Source organism: Capronia epimyces (assembly GCF_000585565.1).
Source record: "Capronia epimyces CBS 606.96 chromosome Unknown aczIQ-supercont1.4, whole genome shotgun sequence".
NCBI classification, from domain to species: domain Eukaryota; kingdom Fungi; phylum Ascomycota; class Eurotiomycetes; order Chaetothyriales; family Herpotrichiellaceae; genus Capronia; species Capronia epimyces.
The window spans coordinates 2,868,561-2,886,352 of record NW_006912907.1 but is presented as its reverse complement, the minus strand read 5'-3'; the positions used below and the strand labels follow the sequence as shown (position 1 = coordinate 2,886,352).

The 17,792-nt window shown below is 52.1% G+C and overlaps 6 protein-coding genes across 6 annotated transcripts; 4 read left to right on the top strand and 2 right to left on the bottom strand.

Annotated features, from left to right (window-relative positions):
- Window positions 1–1,114: 1,114 nt before the first annotated feature.
- A1O3_05678 (uncharacterized protein) lies at window positions 1,115–3,691 on the top strand (the record flags this gene model as incomplete). Its single annotated transcript, XM_007735798.1, has 1 exon — window positions 1,115–3,691. One exon carries the CDS (start codon window positions 1,115–1,117, stop codon window positions 3,689–3,691), a length of 2,577 nt encoding a protein of 858 aa, XP_007733988.1.
- Window positions 3,692–4,295: 604 nt separating this feature from the next.
- A1O3_05677 (uncharacterized protein) lies at window positions 4,296–6,734 on the bottom strand (the record flags this gene model as incomplete). Its single annotated transcript, XM_007735797.1, has 1 exon — window positions 4,296–6,734. The coding sequence occupies one exon, from the start codon at window positions 6,732–6,734 to the stop codon at window positions 4,296–4,298; it is 2,439 nt and encodes an 812-aa protein (XP_007733987.1).
- Window positions 6,735–8,237: 1,503 nt separating this feature from the next.
- On the bottom strand, window positions 8,238–9,380 carry A1O3_05676 (uncharacterized protein; the record flags this gene model as incomplete). Its single annotated transcript, XM_007735796.1, has 3 exons — window positions 8,238–9,066; window positions 9,118–9,234; window positions 9,289–9,380. 3 exons carry the CDS (start codon window positions 9,378–9,380, stop codon window positions 8,238–8,240), a joined length of 1,038 nt encoding a protein of 345 aa, XP_007733986.1.
- Window positions 9,381–9,670: 290 nt separating this feature from the next.
- Window positions 9,671–10,780, top strand: A1O3_05675 (uncharacterized protein; the record flags this gene model as incomplete). The annotated part of the gene is made up of 1 exon (XM_007735795.1): window positions 9,671–10,780. One exon carries the CDS (start codon window positions 9,671–9,673, stop codon window positions 10,778–10,780), a length of 1,110 nt encoding a protein of 369 aa, XP_007733985.1.
- Window positions 10,781–11,460: 680 nt separating this feature from the next.
- On the top strand, window positions 11,461–13,551 carry A1O3_05674 (uncharacterized protein; the record flags this gene model as incomplete). Its single annotated transcript, XM_007735794.1, has 2 exons — window positions 11,461–12,101; window positions 12,150–13,551. The coding sequence occupies 2 exons, from the start codon at window positions 11,461–11,463 to the stop codon at window positions 13,549–13,551; spliced, it is 2,043 nt and encodes a 680-aa protein (XP_007733984.1).
- Window positions 13,552–14,414: 863 nt separating this feature from the next.
- A1O3_05673 (uncharacterized protein) lies at window positions 14,415–17,141 on the top strand (the record flags this gene model as incomplete). Its single annotated transcript, XM_007735793.1, has 4 exons — window positions 14,415–14,549; window positions 14,654–15,458; window positions 15,508–15,719; window positions 15,777–17,141. 4 exons carry the CDS (start codon window positions 14,415–14,417, stop codon window positions 17,139–17,141), a joined length of 2,517 nt encoding a protein of 838 aa, XP_007733983.1.
- Between the last annotated feature and the right edge of the window lie 651 nt (window positions 17,142–17,792).

Genomic DNA, 17,792 nt, shown 5'->3' with positions numbered 1-17,792 from the left:
TAGTATCCGGTAGTGTCTAGACCTATGCCCACCGGATGTGGTTCGTCTCATTTGGCCGGGGGCCGGAGGCATGAGAGCTATGGCAAGGATGAGGATGACGATTGGTTCCGCATGAGTCCGTGGTAGGGGGTGTGCGGTAGATGTCGAGGTACCTAGGTACTCGTACTGTAACAAAAATTGCATCGATGTTGGGAAGTGCAGGGTATGTTGGTGGGGTAAATTAATTGGTGGGCGGCGTGTGCTCAACATCGCCTTCGGGCCCCAGCTTCCCCAGATTGAACTGCCTGCGGCCCTGCGCCTGCGATGCCCCAGTGCCCCTCAACTGCGCCTGAGGCCCCGAGGTGTCTGCTCCAACTTGAACTCCACCTGTCTCGGCTCTCTCTCACAACACCATGCTGGCAATCATGCAGGGTGTGTACTAGACCGGGATGGAGTGTTCCAACTCCGTCGTCTGCTCGTTCCCTCCACGTCCTCTTCCCACATCCTTTTCCACAGCTCAAGCTCATCGCCTGCCGCCCACCGCTTCCACATTCCACATCCCACATCCTCCTTTGTCCTGGCCATGCCTGATTAGCAAGAGCAGCAGAGCGGCGCGTCTCATGTACGAGTAGCATGCTAGCCTCACTGGAATATCACGTCTAGAACCCTACCCCTTCAGGCCCTCCGCCAAACACCAGACATCTCTACCTTTGCGACCCGTCCACCTCCACCACTCCCACCCTGCCTCCTTCAGCTTGCGGGGCGCCTCTACTTTTGTTCCCACCACAAATCAAACTGCCAAATACCCACAGTCATGGTCTTGAGGGAATGTCCCGTATGCGGGCGCGGCTTCAACAAGACAGAGCACTTCAAACGCCACGAGCGGTCTCGTACGTCTAAGCCTCTCTTGGCCACACTCTGATCTCGCCATTGTCGTCGTTGCTTATGCTGACCTGTTAGATACTCGAGAACGTCCGTTTCCTTGCACAGTATGTGGCAAAGCCTTCTCTCGCAGGTACGTAACATCCAAGACACAGCTGTCGCTCTTGTTTCCCTACTTCGGCTACCACACCTTGGCCTTGCTATCCATTTCCTCTGACACCAACCACTTTCTAGCGACGTCTTGTTTCGACATATGAAATGCCACGCTCAGAAGAACAGCCAATTAAGTCCGACAAGTAGCTCCGCCCGGAAAAATACATTCTCCAAAGGGGTCACCCCGAAACCGTCTCAAGATAGCTTTGACCACAAGTCTCCTACGGCGGCTACTAATGCCGCATATACGAGCATTCCCTTGATGCAAATCCTTTCGCCCTCCGATTACTTCCCGCCACAAGAAACTGAATCCCATCAGCAAGCCAGGTATGCCTCTATTGAGGTCCCCAAGTCGAATTTCGACGCTGCGGGCAATTCGTCACATGCCTTCAACATGCAGCTTTCGAGCGCAAGTTGGTCTGTTTCTTCTCCCGTGAACAGTATAAACAGGTATCCCCAGTCGCCACAGCTTCAAAAGCAATCTTCTTCACAGAACAGCGGCGAGGCTTCAACCTTTGAGAATTCGGTACCCGCCCCGGGGAACCCAGGCCAGCTTTCCAAGTCTGAGATCCACCCCAACCAGTTCATCAATAGTCATATCGGATGGCTCCCACCTTCGGACCACGCAAATCAGGATAACCTCTACGATCCTTTACAGATGTGGCTATTGCCTTCCTTCGAAGACCTAGACCAGTCTCCTGAAAATTTCCAGGCTTACGAATCGGGCGATCTTCAGCGTCAGTACCCTGGTCAGAGAGACCTGGCCAATGGAAGAATATATGACTCTCTTGATACGATCAGAACGATTTCCAAAGTTCCCAGAGAGCGCTTTTCGCGGATCCAGCGTTGCTGGGGTCCTCGTTCAGGGCACAATTATCGTATCATGCCAGTCCTCTGGAAAGAAGTCGCTTCCTCACCCACGGGCAACCTCTTCTCAGGGGCCGCGTTTGCCGCCGACGACTTCCGTACAGCCTCTGGTTGGGGTATCAACAATGATTGCCGCGTTCGACTACGTGATGCCTTCCATCTTTCTGCACCGCTCACTTTGCATTCGCCTCAGCTTCAAGCAGTCGTCGATCCGGCTCTATGCCAGGTGAATGAGGAGTTCCCACCCGCCGAGATTCTAGACATTGCTTTAGGTCTCTTCTTTCGCCGCTTTCATCCTACAATTCCATTCATTCATATTGCGACCTTCTCTGTCCAACATACGCCGACACCTATGTTGTCGGCTATTTGTTTGATTGGGCTTAGTATTCTAGGGACAACCGGTGCCACCAGGTTTGTATCGAGCATGTTTCCTAGGTTTCTGCAACGCGTCTGCAACGATCTATCCGCATGCGCAGGATGCTCCGTATCACTAACACAACAGCTGTCAATCTTTGCAACGGCATTTCTGACGCTAAACCTATCCGTGGCCACAGGAGATAAGGCTACATTGGACGAGTGTCAGATGCTTTACGCCAGCCTAATCTCGATAGCTCAGCAAAACGGACTGTTCGCAGCGGATGATGGCCAGCCTCTTGACACTATACTATCTGAGATGACTGAGTCAGATGACCAGTGGAAATCCTGGAGTCGAATTGAATCAGCAAAACGGCTCATACTCGGGCTTTTGCTGGCTGACTCATGGTACTCGAATTTACTATCCAAGGCTCCTATCATTAGGTCGGAGTCGGTCTGTGTGTTTGCGCCCTGTAGCGAATCCCTCTTCCAAGCTAAGTCCGCCACTCAATGGCAGTCAATACTGCGAAGTGGAGAAAGCCAAAACGCTCCCAGCTTCAGACTCGAAGACCTTCATCAACACGATACGGAACCGATTGGGAAGCTGGGATACTTGGGCAGATCGTCTTTTCTGGCCTTACTCCAGATTCAAATCCTTGAGGCATACCAGCGGCTGATGCCTTCAGACCAGTTGGCTACGGGATCCTTCATTCCATGGCATGTATACTCGGGTGACGCTCGAGCAAAGACTCTGATACCGGCCGTGCTGGCGGCAAACTACACAGCCGGTCCGTTGTGGAACGTCGACGACACAAGCTGCGTCGTGCTCTGGCACAGCCTATGTATCATGCTCCTGGCGGATCTCCCCATGTTTGAAGTTGCAAGCGGTCGACACGGGGCGGCCCCGGCAACAGGCGCGCTGGAGAATATCAGCCAATGGTCACAATCCCAATCTGCGCGTCGGGCATGTGTCCACGCGGCGCAGACTTTTAAGCTGATGTCGGAGCGCCGGGTCTCGGACAATGCCACCATCCATTCGATCAAGGCGCTCTTCGCGTCGGCCCTCGTTTTAGGGTTGTACTTGTTCATGGTGAATCCTGGCTCCGTATCTCGCCAGAATGCAGCCCCTGTCGAGATAATCAACTCCGAGCCCGACTGGATAGAACTACAGGACCTGGGGTTCCGCGACAGGACGCTCCTGCAGCCGACCGAGCGTGGCCTCAGGACCAACCGTGAAGATGAGCAGTCTTTCTCATCTATTTATCAATTCATCAAGCACGGCGGCACTATCAGTCTGAATGGCGTCGTACATCAAGCCGGCTACGAGAGCGCGAGGAGGGTCTTACTAGATTTTGCGAATCTGATGGACGGCATCTCTGGGCGGAGACTCAGGACGTTTACCCAGGTGTTGCATATCATGAGTGATGATTTGATGAATGTCGATCCTTTGCTATGAATGTGGGAGCGATTGAGACTGATGAATCAATATATTTGATGTTTTATCGCGCATAGGACAGGATGGCTAACCGTACATGGTTGAGCTAGTATCACTGCCTGATACTTGTATCTGCGAACGTCTGTCCTATCTAGGCTGTACAAGAATCTAGTCACGAGATGTTCTAGCAGAAAGTCGAGGTGGAAATATGACAAAACAAGCCTCGTTTCCGTTGATCCTGACATCCCCTGTTACGTTGATCTTATCATCAAGTCATTGATATCATCTGTCCTTCTGTCCTTGTCGTACAATGCAGTAGAATCGACAGCCTTGCCCTACTACTTGGGCCATACGCAAATGCAGCACCATTCGCCTCCTGCCGTATTTACATGAGCGGTTTCAGCAGGTCACCGTGACCAAAGCCCCTGAACCTTCCACGGCGAGTGCCGCTATCAACCAATGGTTCCGCTCTGCAAGAGTCCGACAATTCGACAAGGCCAGACGGTCTAGGGCCAGCTGTGCTGTGCGATAGTGACGACCTGGAGAAGGTAAACTTTCATTGGTGTCACTGGAGACTGGGCCGTGGGCCCATTGAGAAGAAGCTCATCATGTTTAGCCCAGGGCTTCAGATGTCAAAGTCATCATCGTTCCAGCCGAGTTTTGCGTAGATGTCGCCGTCATCACCATTGCCATCAGCCTGTAGGACAGGAGATGCTGCGTCCTTTGCCCTTTCTAGGCTATTTTGCAGTCCTACACGTGCTCTGGCCTCCGGATTGCGGCCGGCGCCGACCTCGTCCCAAGCTCCAAAGCTGGAAGGGAATGCTCTCGCTTTCCCGCCCATCACTCGATCCATCATCTTTCCAGCCCGCTCTGGGATCTCGGGCGCATCACGGAACGCATATTCTACGCTGACATCGGACTTCTTGATCGGGGTGAACAGGACGGGACGGCGCGAACGAGACATGGTGGATGATTGCAGCTCCTGGGATTGAGAGCGGCTCGAGGAAAGAGCTGAAATTGGTGCGGGGGACAGCTGCGTCCCCATGTGAACGTCGTCGTCGTCGTCGTTTCTCTTCGAAGTGGTTTGTTTCCTCGGCTCCCGCGCCGGCGTCATCATCATGCCGCGTTCTTTGTTGTGGTCGTCATTTGCGTTGGCCGAAGACAATATTGGTCGCGGCTGGTGCCGGGCCAGACCTAGCGGGTTGGTTGTCTTGCCTTCCATGCCGCGGGATGGAGTCTCGTGGATTGCTGACAAGACTGCTCGTTTCGTGGCGGACGATCTGCTGGGGTGAATGCTAATCCCGCTCGAGCTGGGTTTAGCCGTCGAGGACGGCACCACCGTCGTCATCATCTCTTTGTCTCTGTCTTGCTGTTGGCCGGCAATCGCGAGGGGAGGCAATGAGTGCAACAACTCTGTCTCAGAGTGGTCGTGGCCCTGAATTACAGCTCGATCACCGACCCTACGCGCTCGCGGCGTCGCAGTGATTTGCACTGTCTTCGTCTGTTCCGCGCGTTTCTCCACATCGTCCATGAACGCGCCGGCAACGGTGGTCCTACTAGGCCGTCTGAGAGCCTCGATTGCGGCGTCGAGCTCCTGCTTTTGCTGCGCCAGGCGATCAAGTTTGCGGCGCTTCACCTCATGTGCTCGACTGTCCGAAACAAGGTCGATTTCACGGTTACTGAAGCTGGCAGATTTGACCAGCATGCTCATGCCACCGCGGGACAGCGGCCGTTCGGACGGCTCGCGTTTTAGCGTAGGGATCATACCATTCATTGCCAAAGGGGCGGTCGATGAGCGGGAAAGGGTGGTCGGTGGTGATGCATGGCGGTGCGCTTGATCTTCACTCAAAACACGTTCAAGGGTCCGTCTGGCCAGCGGGTGTACTTGCCCTGACCTGGAATGGAGTCTGGAGTGGGAGGAAGAGGAGGCTCCCATCGCAGGTGCTCGAGATTGTCCTTGATGAGGAACAGGCTTCGGTCGTTTGGGTGAGATTTCCGGCCCTCCAAGTTTCCGAGATATCGATTTGACCTGCTCAGGGAGCTTTGCTGAGTAGAACGGCAAAAGCACGTCTTTGCAGAAGTCGCGTAGCGAGTCGCTTTGCTTCAACATACTGCTGCTGTTGCCGGTGTTGACAGCTGTGCCCAGTTCGTCTTGACCCACGGTGTGCCAGATACACAGGCGGTCGACTATGGTGTCTAGTTCTCCGGTTAGATCACGCTTCTTCTTGGACTTCTGCTTCTGGGGTGTTTTGGCCAACATTGCTGAGGGGTCGTCTTCAATGGACTCAACCTTGACCTCTGGATCGGGTGGGGTTTTCTGCTCCTCCGAAAGCTTTGAGAAAGCCAGATTCAGTAGCATCACCTCGAGGATCAAAAGCATCTGCATCTCGGACTCTCGCATACGCAAATCTGCTAGCTCTTTGCGCATTTCCTCAGCTTGGGAAGTGGCCCTCATGGCCGACTTCAAATCGCGACTGCGCCACCATTTGCTAATGGATTCTTCCTCTTCAGGCCAGAGGCAGTCCTTGCCCAATTTCTGTTGTGGTTTCTTCTTCTTCTGCCTTTTCTTTTGAAGATCCCCACTTCCGTGTTCACTTCCCAGTCCTTTAACTATGTTAGACAATGATTCCTTGTATTTCAGGTCGATTTTTTTAGTCGTAAGGATACTTTGTTCATAGAAGTCAGACAGTTCCAGGATGGCTTTCAATGGAAATGCTGTCGAACGCACATGTGCTCGAGCACGGCTCAAAGGACCTTTGACGTAGAATGCTAGAGAAGTGTTGGAAGTGTATAGATGCTCGAAATATTGATTTCGGAGACGTTCCGGGGAGCATGGATCCTCGATAGCTACTATATGTTGAGGCTCTTGAGCATGTCCGGGGACGGGCTCAGGAGCCATCCCGGTCTGTCCATTCTTAATCTCGAAAGGTATTTGGTCTCTGGATACTGAAGCAGGCGTGGTTGGTGATGGCGGCGTTGTCGAAGACAAAGTGCTGGCAGGTTGCAGGGTCCCGGGTTGGTCGGGGGTCTGGATGGTCACCTCCTTGGGTGTCAAAATCGACATTCTTGCAAGCGCTCCTCGTCGATTAGAAGGCCTCCTAGGGCTTTTTGGCACTGGCAGGGCGGCCACGAGGCTAGAGGTAGAACCCGCCCTCGAATGCCCTCGACTTGCACCATCTTCTTTTCTCAAAAGATCTTCGATTTTGACTTCGGCAACTTTCCCAATCGCAGCGTCCTGGCACCATTCTAACGATACCCAGTTGTGAAGAGCGCAGGCAACATAACTGTTGGACCCGACCTTTTCAACAGCGTACAGGCCTCCATTGGGTAAGTTGCGAACGACAAGTGCTCGCTGCTCCCATTCATGAACAAACGAAATACTTGCCTCGAAGACGGGACCAGGCAAAGGATGCGACGTGTTGAGCCAAGCCAAAGGAAGGCATGCTCTGGCAACAAGGGCTATCGCAGAAAACGTGAGAGTCTGCTCCCGGACTGATAGAAATCTGGCGCTGAAGGTATTCTCTTGAGTCTCTCGTGTGTCAAACGCGTCACTCTTCCTCTTTCTGCTGTTGCATTCGGGAACGTGTGGCGCAGCGTTCAGATTGTTACTGCTGGTCGGTCCAAGCACAGGTCTCGCTGATGGGATTTGCGACAGCATTTCTTGCCATCATGAATGGACAGAGAACGAATAACACCCATTGGGGAGAGGTGCAAGGAGAGCAAAACTGCTACGACTTGACGTGGACCAGGGCAAGAGTCTAGACGCGTCCTACCTGGTCCCATTGTGCCAGCGGGTGCTAGCACCACTACGTGACTAGTAGTAGGTAGTTGACGTCACGCGTATCAGGCTGCCCTAAGGCCTTGGCGTCAGCCTTGCTTGATCCTCAGCCTCAGCCTCAGCCTCGCAAACTCAACTACCATTATTGTATTGCAGCAGCCAGTATCTGGCAGATGGCGCCCTGCAGGTGAGGTTTTCCCGCGCCAAATGTTGTCATCTCCGCGGGCCTAGTTTCTCACTGAATAGAAGTGGGCTATATCTTTAGGAGTCTTTCTTAGGGAGGCAGTATAGCAACTGTTGTGATTGATATTTATAGAATTATGATTTTCAGCTATTGGCTCTCCGATCCTAATTTTCCGCCTTCCAAGAAAATGCCAACCGTTTCTTGAGGCTGTGACTTGGTTTTGTGGTTGGGGTCGCCAGTATGGCTGGTGGAGATCGTCTTCGTTTATATGGTGCGTTTGGGGATTTTTATTCGATTTCAACCTCAGCTTCATGTTCTGAGGAAGACAACGAAACGGGCTCATGGGGTCGTTGGACTCAAGGAACGGATGGTGCTGTTGTCTCGATTTTGCTGTCCATCGTCGTCATTCTCGTTGTCATGTCGGTTTTCTCGCTTCGATTTCTCTGATGCATAACTGAGCGGCGGCATTATTTTATAGTACCATAACCGCCTACAACCGCCATATGATATACTGAGCCTCCCCTCCAAATTGAAAATCTTTCCGAAAAGAACTCGAAACATTCGCTGTGTAATCATACCCTGGGGACTCAACTGGTGCCTGCGCCCTATCTCGCATCCAAGGCCGACTTCTTTGACCGTTTGCTACGACCCGTGTCCTCCTTCGGTTCCTTCCTACGCTTGGTTCCCTTGGAGTTGCCCCCTTTGGGGCGATATCCGCCATCTGCGTCCCTCTTCCGCTTCCCTCTCAACGAAGAACCTGGATCCAAAGCGATTCCGTCATCATCGTAAAGATCTGGCTCCTGTTTCAAGGCCTCTTTGTTGGCTGATTTCCTTGCAGAGATTCGAGACCCCGTGGCTCGGGACGGCTTTTCTGAGCTCGTTTCATTGTCCTGGAGAAATACCTGGGGTTGGTGCTTCCGAAGCCAGTTATACACTGATACTGGATTTTTCAACTGTGTTTCCCGTTCGCGTTCGGTAGTCCTCTCGGCGTTTCGGCTTCCCAGGCTGTTGACAGCGTGCGATCTGGGATTGGTGTTGGCCCCGTCGAGGAACGCGTCCAGTGCTTGTAGATAATCCTCCTCGTGTTTCGTCGACAGGAAGCCACTTGAGTCGGATTTGTTCGGCTCCATCTTCTCAATGGGCTGGCGCGGAGGAGGTGCAACGGAGAGGAGCGAAGCATATGAACGCTTGGGTGCAAAGGCGGGGGCTTTGAGAAGACTTGCTTCAATTTCTCGGTATCGTGTTTCATCAATCTCTTTAGCTTGTAGCTGACTGCGGGCCTTTCGCAATTCCAAATGTCCTTCTTCTTCACTAACAAGCAATTTCGACCTCTCGTCACTGGATATTTGATTTCCCGGAGGTCTGAGATCATAACGTAGGGATGGCGGGACTTGCGGGCAAGAGTTCAACTCAAGGAGAAGTTGAAGCAGTTGACTAGAAGACCAGTCAGAAGTGACAACGTGGGTGAGGCATCCGTGGTCTTACTCATTCTGCTCGGCTAGGCGTTCTGAGATATCCATGATTCTTTGCTCCTCTCTGAATAACGACGTGTTTTCCCTCATTTTCTCCTCAAATGTCACCATGGATTTGCGGTATTTCCGCCTGCAGAACTGTTAAACTCTGCGTCACCAGCTCTAGCATTGAGACAGCAAGTACCTGTATGATTTTCTGGACGCGGCAGGTTGCTCAGAAAGATTGGGTTGGTCCGCCATGGCGGAGTCTGCCACAGGTTCTTCTGCAGAAGACATGTTGTTGTTGTTCATAGCCCAAAGAGCAGAGAGAGTACCAGGTCGGCTGTAACGGTGAAAGACAGGTTGTCGCGAAAGGCAATTGTCAAGTGAAATGCTAGAGGCATCCCCTGCGCGTTTTTGGGGTCGAAGGTGTCTCCAAAGCCAGGGTTTCCACCTGAGCCTATCGGTTTGAAGCACGGATTTGATTGCCGCAGCAAGAAAATCCTCATTCGTAAAATCCAACATGTCCACTTCCTCCAACTAATAATCACCATTATTCTGTGACATACAAATACGCAGACGGGAAAATGAGCGTCCTAGATGTGAATACTACTGATGATGAGAGAAAGAGTCGAAAGAGAGATGCAGACACGGCGGAAATCGAGATTGACATTGATGCACCAGAACCTCCGTCTAAGAAGGCATTGCGGAAAGCAAAGAGAGCAAAAACATCAATAAAGAACGACTCAGTCCTAAAGACTGACGCGACTAGACCGTCTGCAAATCTTCCAAACGAAACCCGTGAGAATACGAAGCGTTCCGGATTTGGCATTTGGATAGGAAATCTAGCATTCAGTACGACCAAGGACGACCTCGTCAAGTTCTTCACCCAGAATTCAAAGAATATCATTCATGAAGACCAAATTACACGAATCCATCTACCTCAGGGACAGCCAAAATTTGGTAAGCCTGCAAACAAAGGATTTGCCTATGTTGACGTTTCCGATGAAAACACTCTTCAAACCGCTCTGGAGTTCAGCGAGGGCCTTCTTGGTGGACGTCGAGTTCTGATCAAGAACGCCAAGGACTTCGAAGGCAGACCCGAGCAGAAAAAGGGATCAGAGGGACGGCAGACGCTCCCCCCAAGCAAGCGCATCTTCGTGGGCAATTTGGGCTTCGACACCACTGTGGAAGAGCTCGAGGAGCACTTTGGTATCTGTGGACCAGTACTGCACACCCACATGGCCACGTTCGAAGATACGGGGAAATGCAAAGGCTTTGCCTGGATCGACTTTGAGCAGCTATCATCGGCCGAATCTGCAATGCGAGGCTGGGTTGAACCCCGACGCACCGGCGATGGACTTCCTACAAACAATCGATTTTCGAGGCAGAGGATTTGGCTTCATACTCTGAAAGGCAGGAAGTTGAGAATGGAATTCGCAGAGGACAAAGCTACTCGCTATCAAAAGCGATATGGAAAGCAGGCGAAATTGGCAAACTCCGGGCAAGGGCCTGACACTGAGGCAGAGGAACCGATACAAGAGGTCGCCGCGGACGCAACGGCCACACCCGTTCTGCAAGATCCTGATAAAGGGAAGAGAAAGAGGGCTGGTGGGAGATATGGAGAAGAGACAGTGCAGAAGTTGACCGGAGCCATTGTCGAAAGCAAAGGTCAACGAATCGTGTTTGAAGAATGAGAGCGGCATGTAAGTAGTGCATTGAGAGTTGGTGCGGTATGGAAGAATGTGAAGCAGTAGACAGCTATATGAGCTATTGTGTGAAGGCCACGCCAGACCAACAACAGTATCGGGCTCCTTACTATTATGTGTACCTTACATGTACCTATGTACCCAATGTACGGATACATGAGGTATATGTGGTGGTGTTACAGTAGTACATAGGGACTCCGTACTGCACTTGCAGTGCACCTCAGTGCTTGACGCTGGCGTCCAATAATAATAAGACTTCCCAACACCCAACTGCGCTTGGCACAACCCCGTGACGGAAGTCTGGGGCAATAATGCTTGAGAGGTCTCGCCCTCGACTGGACACGACTAATAGATGTTGGTCAGAAGAGACAGTGTCTTGAATGCAAAATCTGTCCTTCTGTCCGCATTTCCAATCTTACTGAGGACTATGCAGTGAGCTCTAATTCTATCAAGCCCATCTTTGCTCCTTGCATTTCAGCGTGGCTTCGAGATGTTTCATTGATAGACCTTTGCTCGGAGAAAACCACAGCCTGCGTCGTACCGTCGTCGAGTCGAAATCCGATTTTGCGACCGCCGAGAATGCTTCATACTGCTGCCTTCTGACAACTGCCCCTTGTTGCGAATCTGTTTTGCGCAGATATCCAGAGCCGTTCATTGCCACCGAAATCATGCCTGCGGCTCGAAGAAAAGATCTGCTTGCCAGCCGAAGAAGGCGACAAGACGATGGGGAGGAAGATGACTCAGTTTTGGGAGACTTAGAAGATGACTCGATGAGCGAAGGATCTGCATTGAGCAACGGCGATGATGATGATGCAGAGAATGGAGGCGGCAATTCCAGTGGAGAAGAGCATGACCCTGCAAAAACCCCCTCTAACACGACAAAGCCAGCTGGACGACAAGCGGAGGAAGGGGACGTGCATATATCATCAACTCATGGGTCTTTAAGTCCTGAAGGTCCATCCCAGCTCACCGCTGATACGGACGCCATACTACATGGACTTGCTGAGGCCCCAAAGTCACAAGAGCCGGAAGAATTTCGCTTCGAAGACCTGGCAACTTCCACCGAAGATGGTGCCGTCACTGCCAGTGAAGTTGTGGTTCCCAGGCCTCCTCGACATGAGACACCCTCACAGCGCAGCCGAAGGGAGCACCAAGAGTATATCAAGCAGCGCAACGCCAATCCTGCTTTTGTACCTACGAGAGGCGGTTTCTTTCTTCACGATGACCGCAGCTCAAGACACTCGGGGCCAAATCAGAGGCCATATGTACGTGGCAGAGGTCGGGGAGTTGCGACCCCGATGCATGCAGGGTATGTTGAGCATATGATAAGTTACGATCGACATCTGACTTGTGACAGACGTGGCAGTAGCTTGAATGAGCCTACAGACAAGCCCTGGGCTCATGATCTTCATGAAGACCATGAAACGGCGCTGAAAGCAGGACCGCCGCAAACGAAGAAAGAGTCACAATCAGAGAAGCGACAAGCACGAACCCCTCCGGTATCAGCGGCTCCCAATAGATTCTTTTCGTTTTCAATGGTGCTGGGAAATGTGACTGTTCAGATCTCTTTTCCCGGCATTTCTCAGAAAATCTCAATCCCGAATGTTGTCAAGAAGCAGCACACTTTGCTTCCACAGCATCGCCCTCCTCTAAGGCGGGACAAACCCGTTCGAATCTCAATGCCAGGAACAGCACCCCGATACATCTTCCCAAGCACCGAAAGATCATTTATCTTCATCCCTCGGGCATTGCGTCCAAACCAACAGTCATATCGGGGTCGTGGGCGGGGGAGCTTCCAAGGAAGCCGGAGACCAAGCATCTATGGCAGTGTGTATACCCCAAGTATTGCAATGAGCCGGAAGTCTTCCCTGGGAGCATCTACCATGAGGGATGGTATACGATCGCCAACTGATTCGATATTGTCGCGTATGGCCGTTCCTGGCACAGAAAGCACTCGACCTGTTGTTCGCATGCCCTCCACAGTCCCTACGCCCTCACTTTCGAGGACTGGAATACCCGGAATGAATGGAGACATGGGAGTTAGTGCGCAACTACCTCAGGTACAAACCTCTACTCTGTATGGTAGCCATTCGACCGCGATACCGATGCATCAGCCGAGACCTCAGAAAGCCGTGTCTGTTGCAGATATCGAGTCTCCAGCATCATTCCAATTCAAAGCACCACAACCACAACAAGAACAACCATTCCACCAACAAGTCCCAGCTCACATTGCCAATGCCTATGCGGACGAAAAAGCAAATCAGCCTGGTCAGCAAAGCGTCCCAGCCATGGCTGGAGTGACACCGCTGTCGCAAATACCTGAAGGCGCAGTCTTCGGGCAAGGCTTTCAGCCGTACCCAGTCATTGGCGCGCCGGCCTACTTTGGTGCGCCTTACAATGCTGGCACGGTTTACTATCCCCCAATGGCAGACACAACCTCTTTCGGCCTTCCAATGTCCGCTCCTTCTTTGGCACCTAGCTTTGTGCCAGGTTCTCACTCACATCCTGTCGCTTACATGCCTGCTCCCAGTGCGCTGGAAGCCAGCCTCCCACCCAACCCTGTTATTCACGAATCAAACGGCATGGTATTTTACTATAACCCACCTATGTTTGCGCCCGACGCTCCAGGCAGACTACAACCCTTGCCTGTCGCTTCAAATGGTAATGTGGCGACGATGACCAATGGAACCTCGGGGCAAACCCCTTTTTACTTCTCTTCTGCACCCACGGGCATGTTTTATCCGGCACAGTCTGGCTGATCCTCACCTTGCTGGCTATTGTCTCTTAATATGTTTGATTTGGTTTGACTAGCAGGTTACGGAGTCTGTCTGCATTTTGTGGGGCAAGCGGGCATGTGCGATTTCAGGGAACCAGAAGGCTTTCTCGCATCCCTTATCCTGCCTTCGAGATATTCTTGATCATATCCTTCATGTACATTGTATCTCATGGTTGCAAACAAAGTCTGCGGGGATTGTTAGAGGCCTTGGAACAGATTGGCGAAATAGGGCAACACGGGCTTGAAAAGAAACGGATCGAGGTCCTTTTTTAACCCATGGATCGCAGCTTCACTGGCGTAGGTAACTTTCTAGGCGAATGGCACAAGGCTGTATTCTCCATGAGATTGGTGTAGAACGTAGGGTGTAGCAAAAGATTTGTCGCTGCTATCCGGAGAGTGATTGACTGAAATGATCCGACTCCTGCAAAGGAGCAAAAAATGAATGTCGCCGGGCGTTGACAGTACAGAGTAGCACTGACCACCAACCGGTGAGCAATGGTTCGCGCCTAGAAGAGTGAATGGTACGTGATGCACTATTGGATCCTGTCTCGTTGCGGTGCTGCCTGCGCACGTGAACTGCTGCGGTTTCCCCGCCCGGCCTACGGAACAGGCTGAGGCGTTTCCGTCATCTCTCCATCCACCGCCTCTCTCAACTTGACGTGCTTGACCATCTTCCTTCCTCCATCCTCTCCTCCTGGTCTTCGAGAGAGGTATTCTGCGTACTCCTATTATCCATGCTCTCCTCTTCCTGAGGTGCCTCATTCGCATAGCCGCCTCTTTTCGCCTTGCCCGCACACAACATTCCAACCAGCTTGACGCCGCCTGCCTCGGTCCTTATCACCCAGCATGGCTACACCTCATCCTCATACTGGTCCTGTCGGCCCTGACACTTTGATCACTGTCAAAGTCATCATCGACGGTACTAATCGAAGATTCAAGCTCGCTCTTCGTGACCTCGGAGCGAATGTACTTCCACTGAAGGTATTGATCGCTCGTTAACCTTATTCCCGCCTCACCGCAGCCTCACTTTCCCTGACCCCAGCCGTAACGCATGTGTGAAATCTAGCTGACTCCTACATCTATAGCTTCGTTTCTTGCTTAATATTCCCGCAGAGCAGGAAGTTCGCTTCGATCGATTCTCCGATTCCGCAGGCACCTACATCACCCTCGACAGCAACAATCCAGCCATCTACAAACAGTTATACAGAGCCGCGAAGGCCAAGCTCAAGCTGCGCTTGAGGGCTGTTGTGGAAGTACCTGCGAAGCCTGAGACTAGTGAAGACACTCCTGGTACCTCCAAGATGCTGAATGTCAAGGAGGTCATGAAGGATACTGCCGCTGCCTCAGAGCCGAGGCAAACCTTCCTCGAGACCGTCCTGTCTCAACCATTGGGTACCGGCATCGTACCGTCCTTCAAGTCTTTCCAGAAAGCTTGCCCTTACTCTGCAACCTGTGCAATTCCAGGTGCCTTTGACCTCAACAACGTCGACTCAGATGACATGTTTTACCTTCCTCCAGAGAGCCCCCACGGCGCTAGGGCCCTGAGTTTTCCCACCCTGCCCTCGCTCAATGACTTCCCATCGACATCCTACAGTATTGACTGCAACAATTGCGGGAAGTCTGTGCCCAGTGAGCATTACCATTGTGGTATTTGCGAGAATGGTGACTTTGATCTCTGCAAGGCATGCGTTGACACTGGCGTGACTTGTGGTGGGGAAGAGCATTGGCTTCTGAAGAGAACGATCCGCAATGGCATTGTCATCCCCAGCACCACGGAGACTTTGGCTCCGAAGAAGTCACCTACGGCCGCCAGTCGCACCTCCGACGAAATCATCACACCAGTCAGCCCCGAAGATGATGAGGAACGCACTTGCAATTCTTGCATTTGCCGTAAGTCTATTTCCCATGGTGGAGGTTGAAGATTACTAATTCCCTACAGAATTGCCAGCTCGCGATTTTGTCACTTGCCAGAACTGTCCCGACTTCGATCTTTGCTTGACTTGCTTCCAGGGCGGCGAACATGGTCATGACCCATCCCACGGGTTTCAACCACAAGAGGCTCTTGATCACATGCTTGAGCCTGCGATCAAGAATCTTTGTGCTCCCGGTCGCGGCATTCGCCAGGATACCCTCTGCGATGGCTGTAATGCGGTAAGTACATGCGTGACTGCTAGACTGGCCCGTCCGACTAACAAGTCTTTCTTGTAGTTCATCTTGGGCGTCCGACACAAATGTTTGTCCTGCCCAGACTTCGACTATTGCTCTACCTGCATCGAGACTGCCGGCGACAAGCACCCCGGTCATCGGTTTGTACCCATTTATACCCCGCTTCACACCTTCCGCCCTGCAAAGCACGTCCATCGTGGCATCTACTGTGACGGCCCTCTGTGCACCAAATACAAGCATTACATCACAGGCGATCGTTACAAGTGTGCTGTTTGCCACGATACCGATTTCTGTGCCAACTGTGAAGCATTACCGAATAATGGACACAACGAGTCTCACCCGCTGATCAAAATGAAAGTCCCATTCCGCCATGTTTCCATCACCACTCAACACGAGACAGAGGAGGGTCAAAAGATTACACAAATGGGAGATCGGCCAACAGCCAAACACGCGGCTACCGAGACTACCCGTTCAACTTCTGCCAACGCGGCTACGCAGGTTCACACTGTGGCAGATGTGCAGCCTGATGAGACTGTGCCCTCTATCAACGCCGCTACGCAGGTTCACACTGTGGCAGATTTGCAGCCTGCTGAGACTGTGCCTTCTGTTGTGGAGCGTAACAAGATCAACGACGTCCTGCCGGGCAAGCCAATGGTGAATGAACTCCAAGCTTGGTACGTCCGTGACTCGACGCATGATGGTACTCGGGTCGCGCCGAATCATCTCGTCACTCAAACCTGGACCCTTCGCAACCCTGGCCCGGAGGAGTGGCCGGCCGGCTGTGCAGTGTACTATATCGGTGGAGACGATATGCGAAACCTGGATATCTATCACCCCTCGAGTGTTAGCACAATGACATCTGCCAATCGGAGCAACTTCCTTACCGCCAGCCTTGGACCAGGAAAGACTGCTATGTTCACGGTCTTTTTGAAGTCACCTCCTCGTGAAGGACGGGCAATCTCGTACTGGCGCCTCAAGACTCCTGGGGGACAGCCCTTCGGCCACAAGCTTTGGGTCGACATCGATGTCCGTTCGACTCCAGTGGAGCTGCCTATCCGTTCGGCTTTGGTACCCACGTCACCTGCAACCGTTGAAGGGGATCCAGAGGTTAAGGACGAGGACAAATCACAGGCAAGCTCTACAATGATCTTCCCCACGTTGGACAAGGAATCTCCTACTTCTAGTGTCCACAATGTCAGCGCCGAGCACGTTGAGGTCGCCCCAGTGGCAGTGATGGGACCGACCACCAAGACTGACGAACATGAATTCCTCGAGGATGTGGAAAGCCTTGAATTAGAGGAGTCCGACAGCGACGAGGAAGAGTTCCTGACGGATGAAGAATACGACATCTTGGATGCGACCGATGAAGATTTCTTGATCGAAGCACAGCAGGGGGGGAGCAAGTAAGCTCTCTTCCTTGACACGACAAATGTATGGAGTATCATCTGCAGTCCATACCTCTCGCAATAGGCAACGGGGACTGGTGTATGAAGGCCCTCCAAACACTAAGCTGCGGATGAAGCATATGGAGCAGGTAGGGAGGGCTTTTGGATCAGGCTGAATGGGTGGTGTAAGGGTTAGGGTTATGGGATGACTGGGCGACTTTTCTTTACCTAGTATGACAGAACAGATTCTGATAACATGAAAGCTGTTTCCACTTGCTCGTCACCTTGGCTCCTCTCCAGTAAGGTGTTGCCTGTTAAAAGGGCGACAATCGTTGACCTGTTGCCTACCTATAGGTAGTAGGTAGTAGGTAGTAGGTAGTAAGTACCTTGACGGGGTCAATCCGACGAGTTCCGACAAAAGAGAAGTTGCAATTCAAGCGGGGAAGGCACTACATAGTAGAAGAACTGCGGTGACAGACGAAGTACGGCGGGCATACAAGTACCTACTCGGTACCTACTGTAGGTACCTAACCTACTAACACACAGAAGTTAAGTTGTAGCTAATTACATGTATTAATTGATAGGCAACTACCACCTGCCTACCAGCCTACCACGAGTGCTGAGTATGTAAACGGAGTGGCGCCAGTAGTGGGACGATTTCTCCAGATTTCCC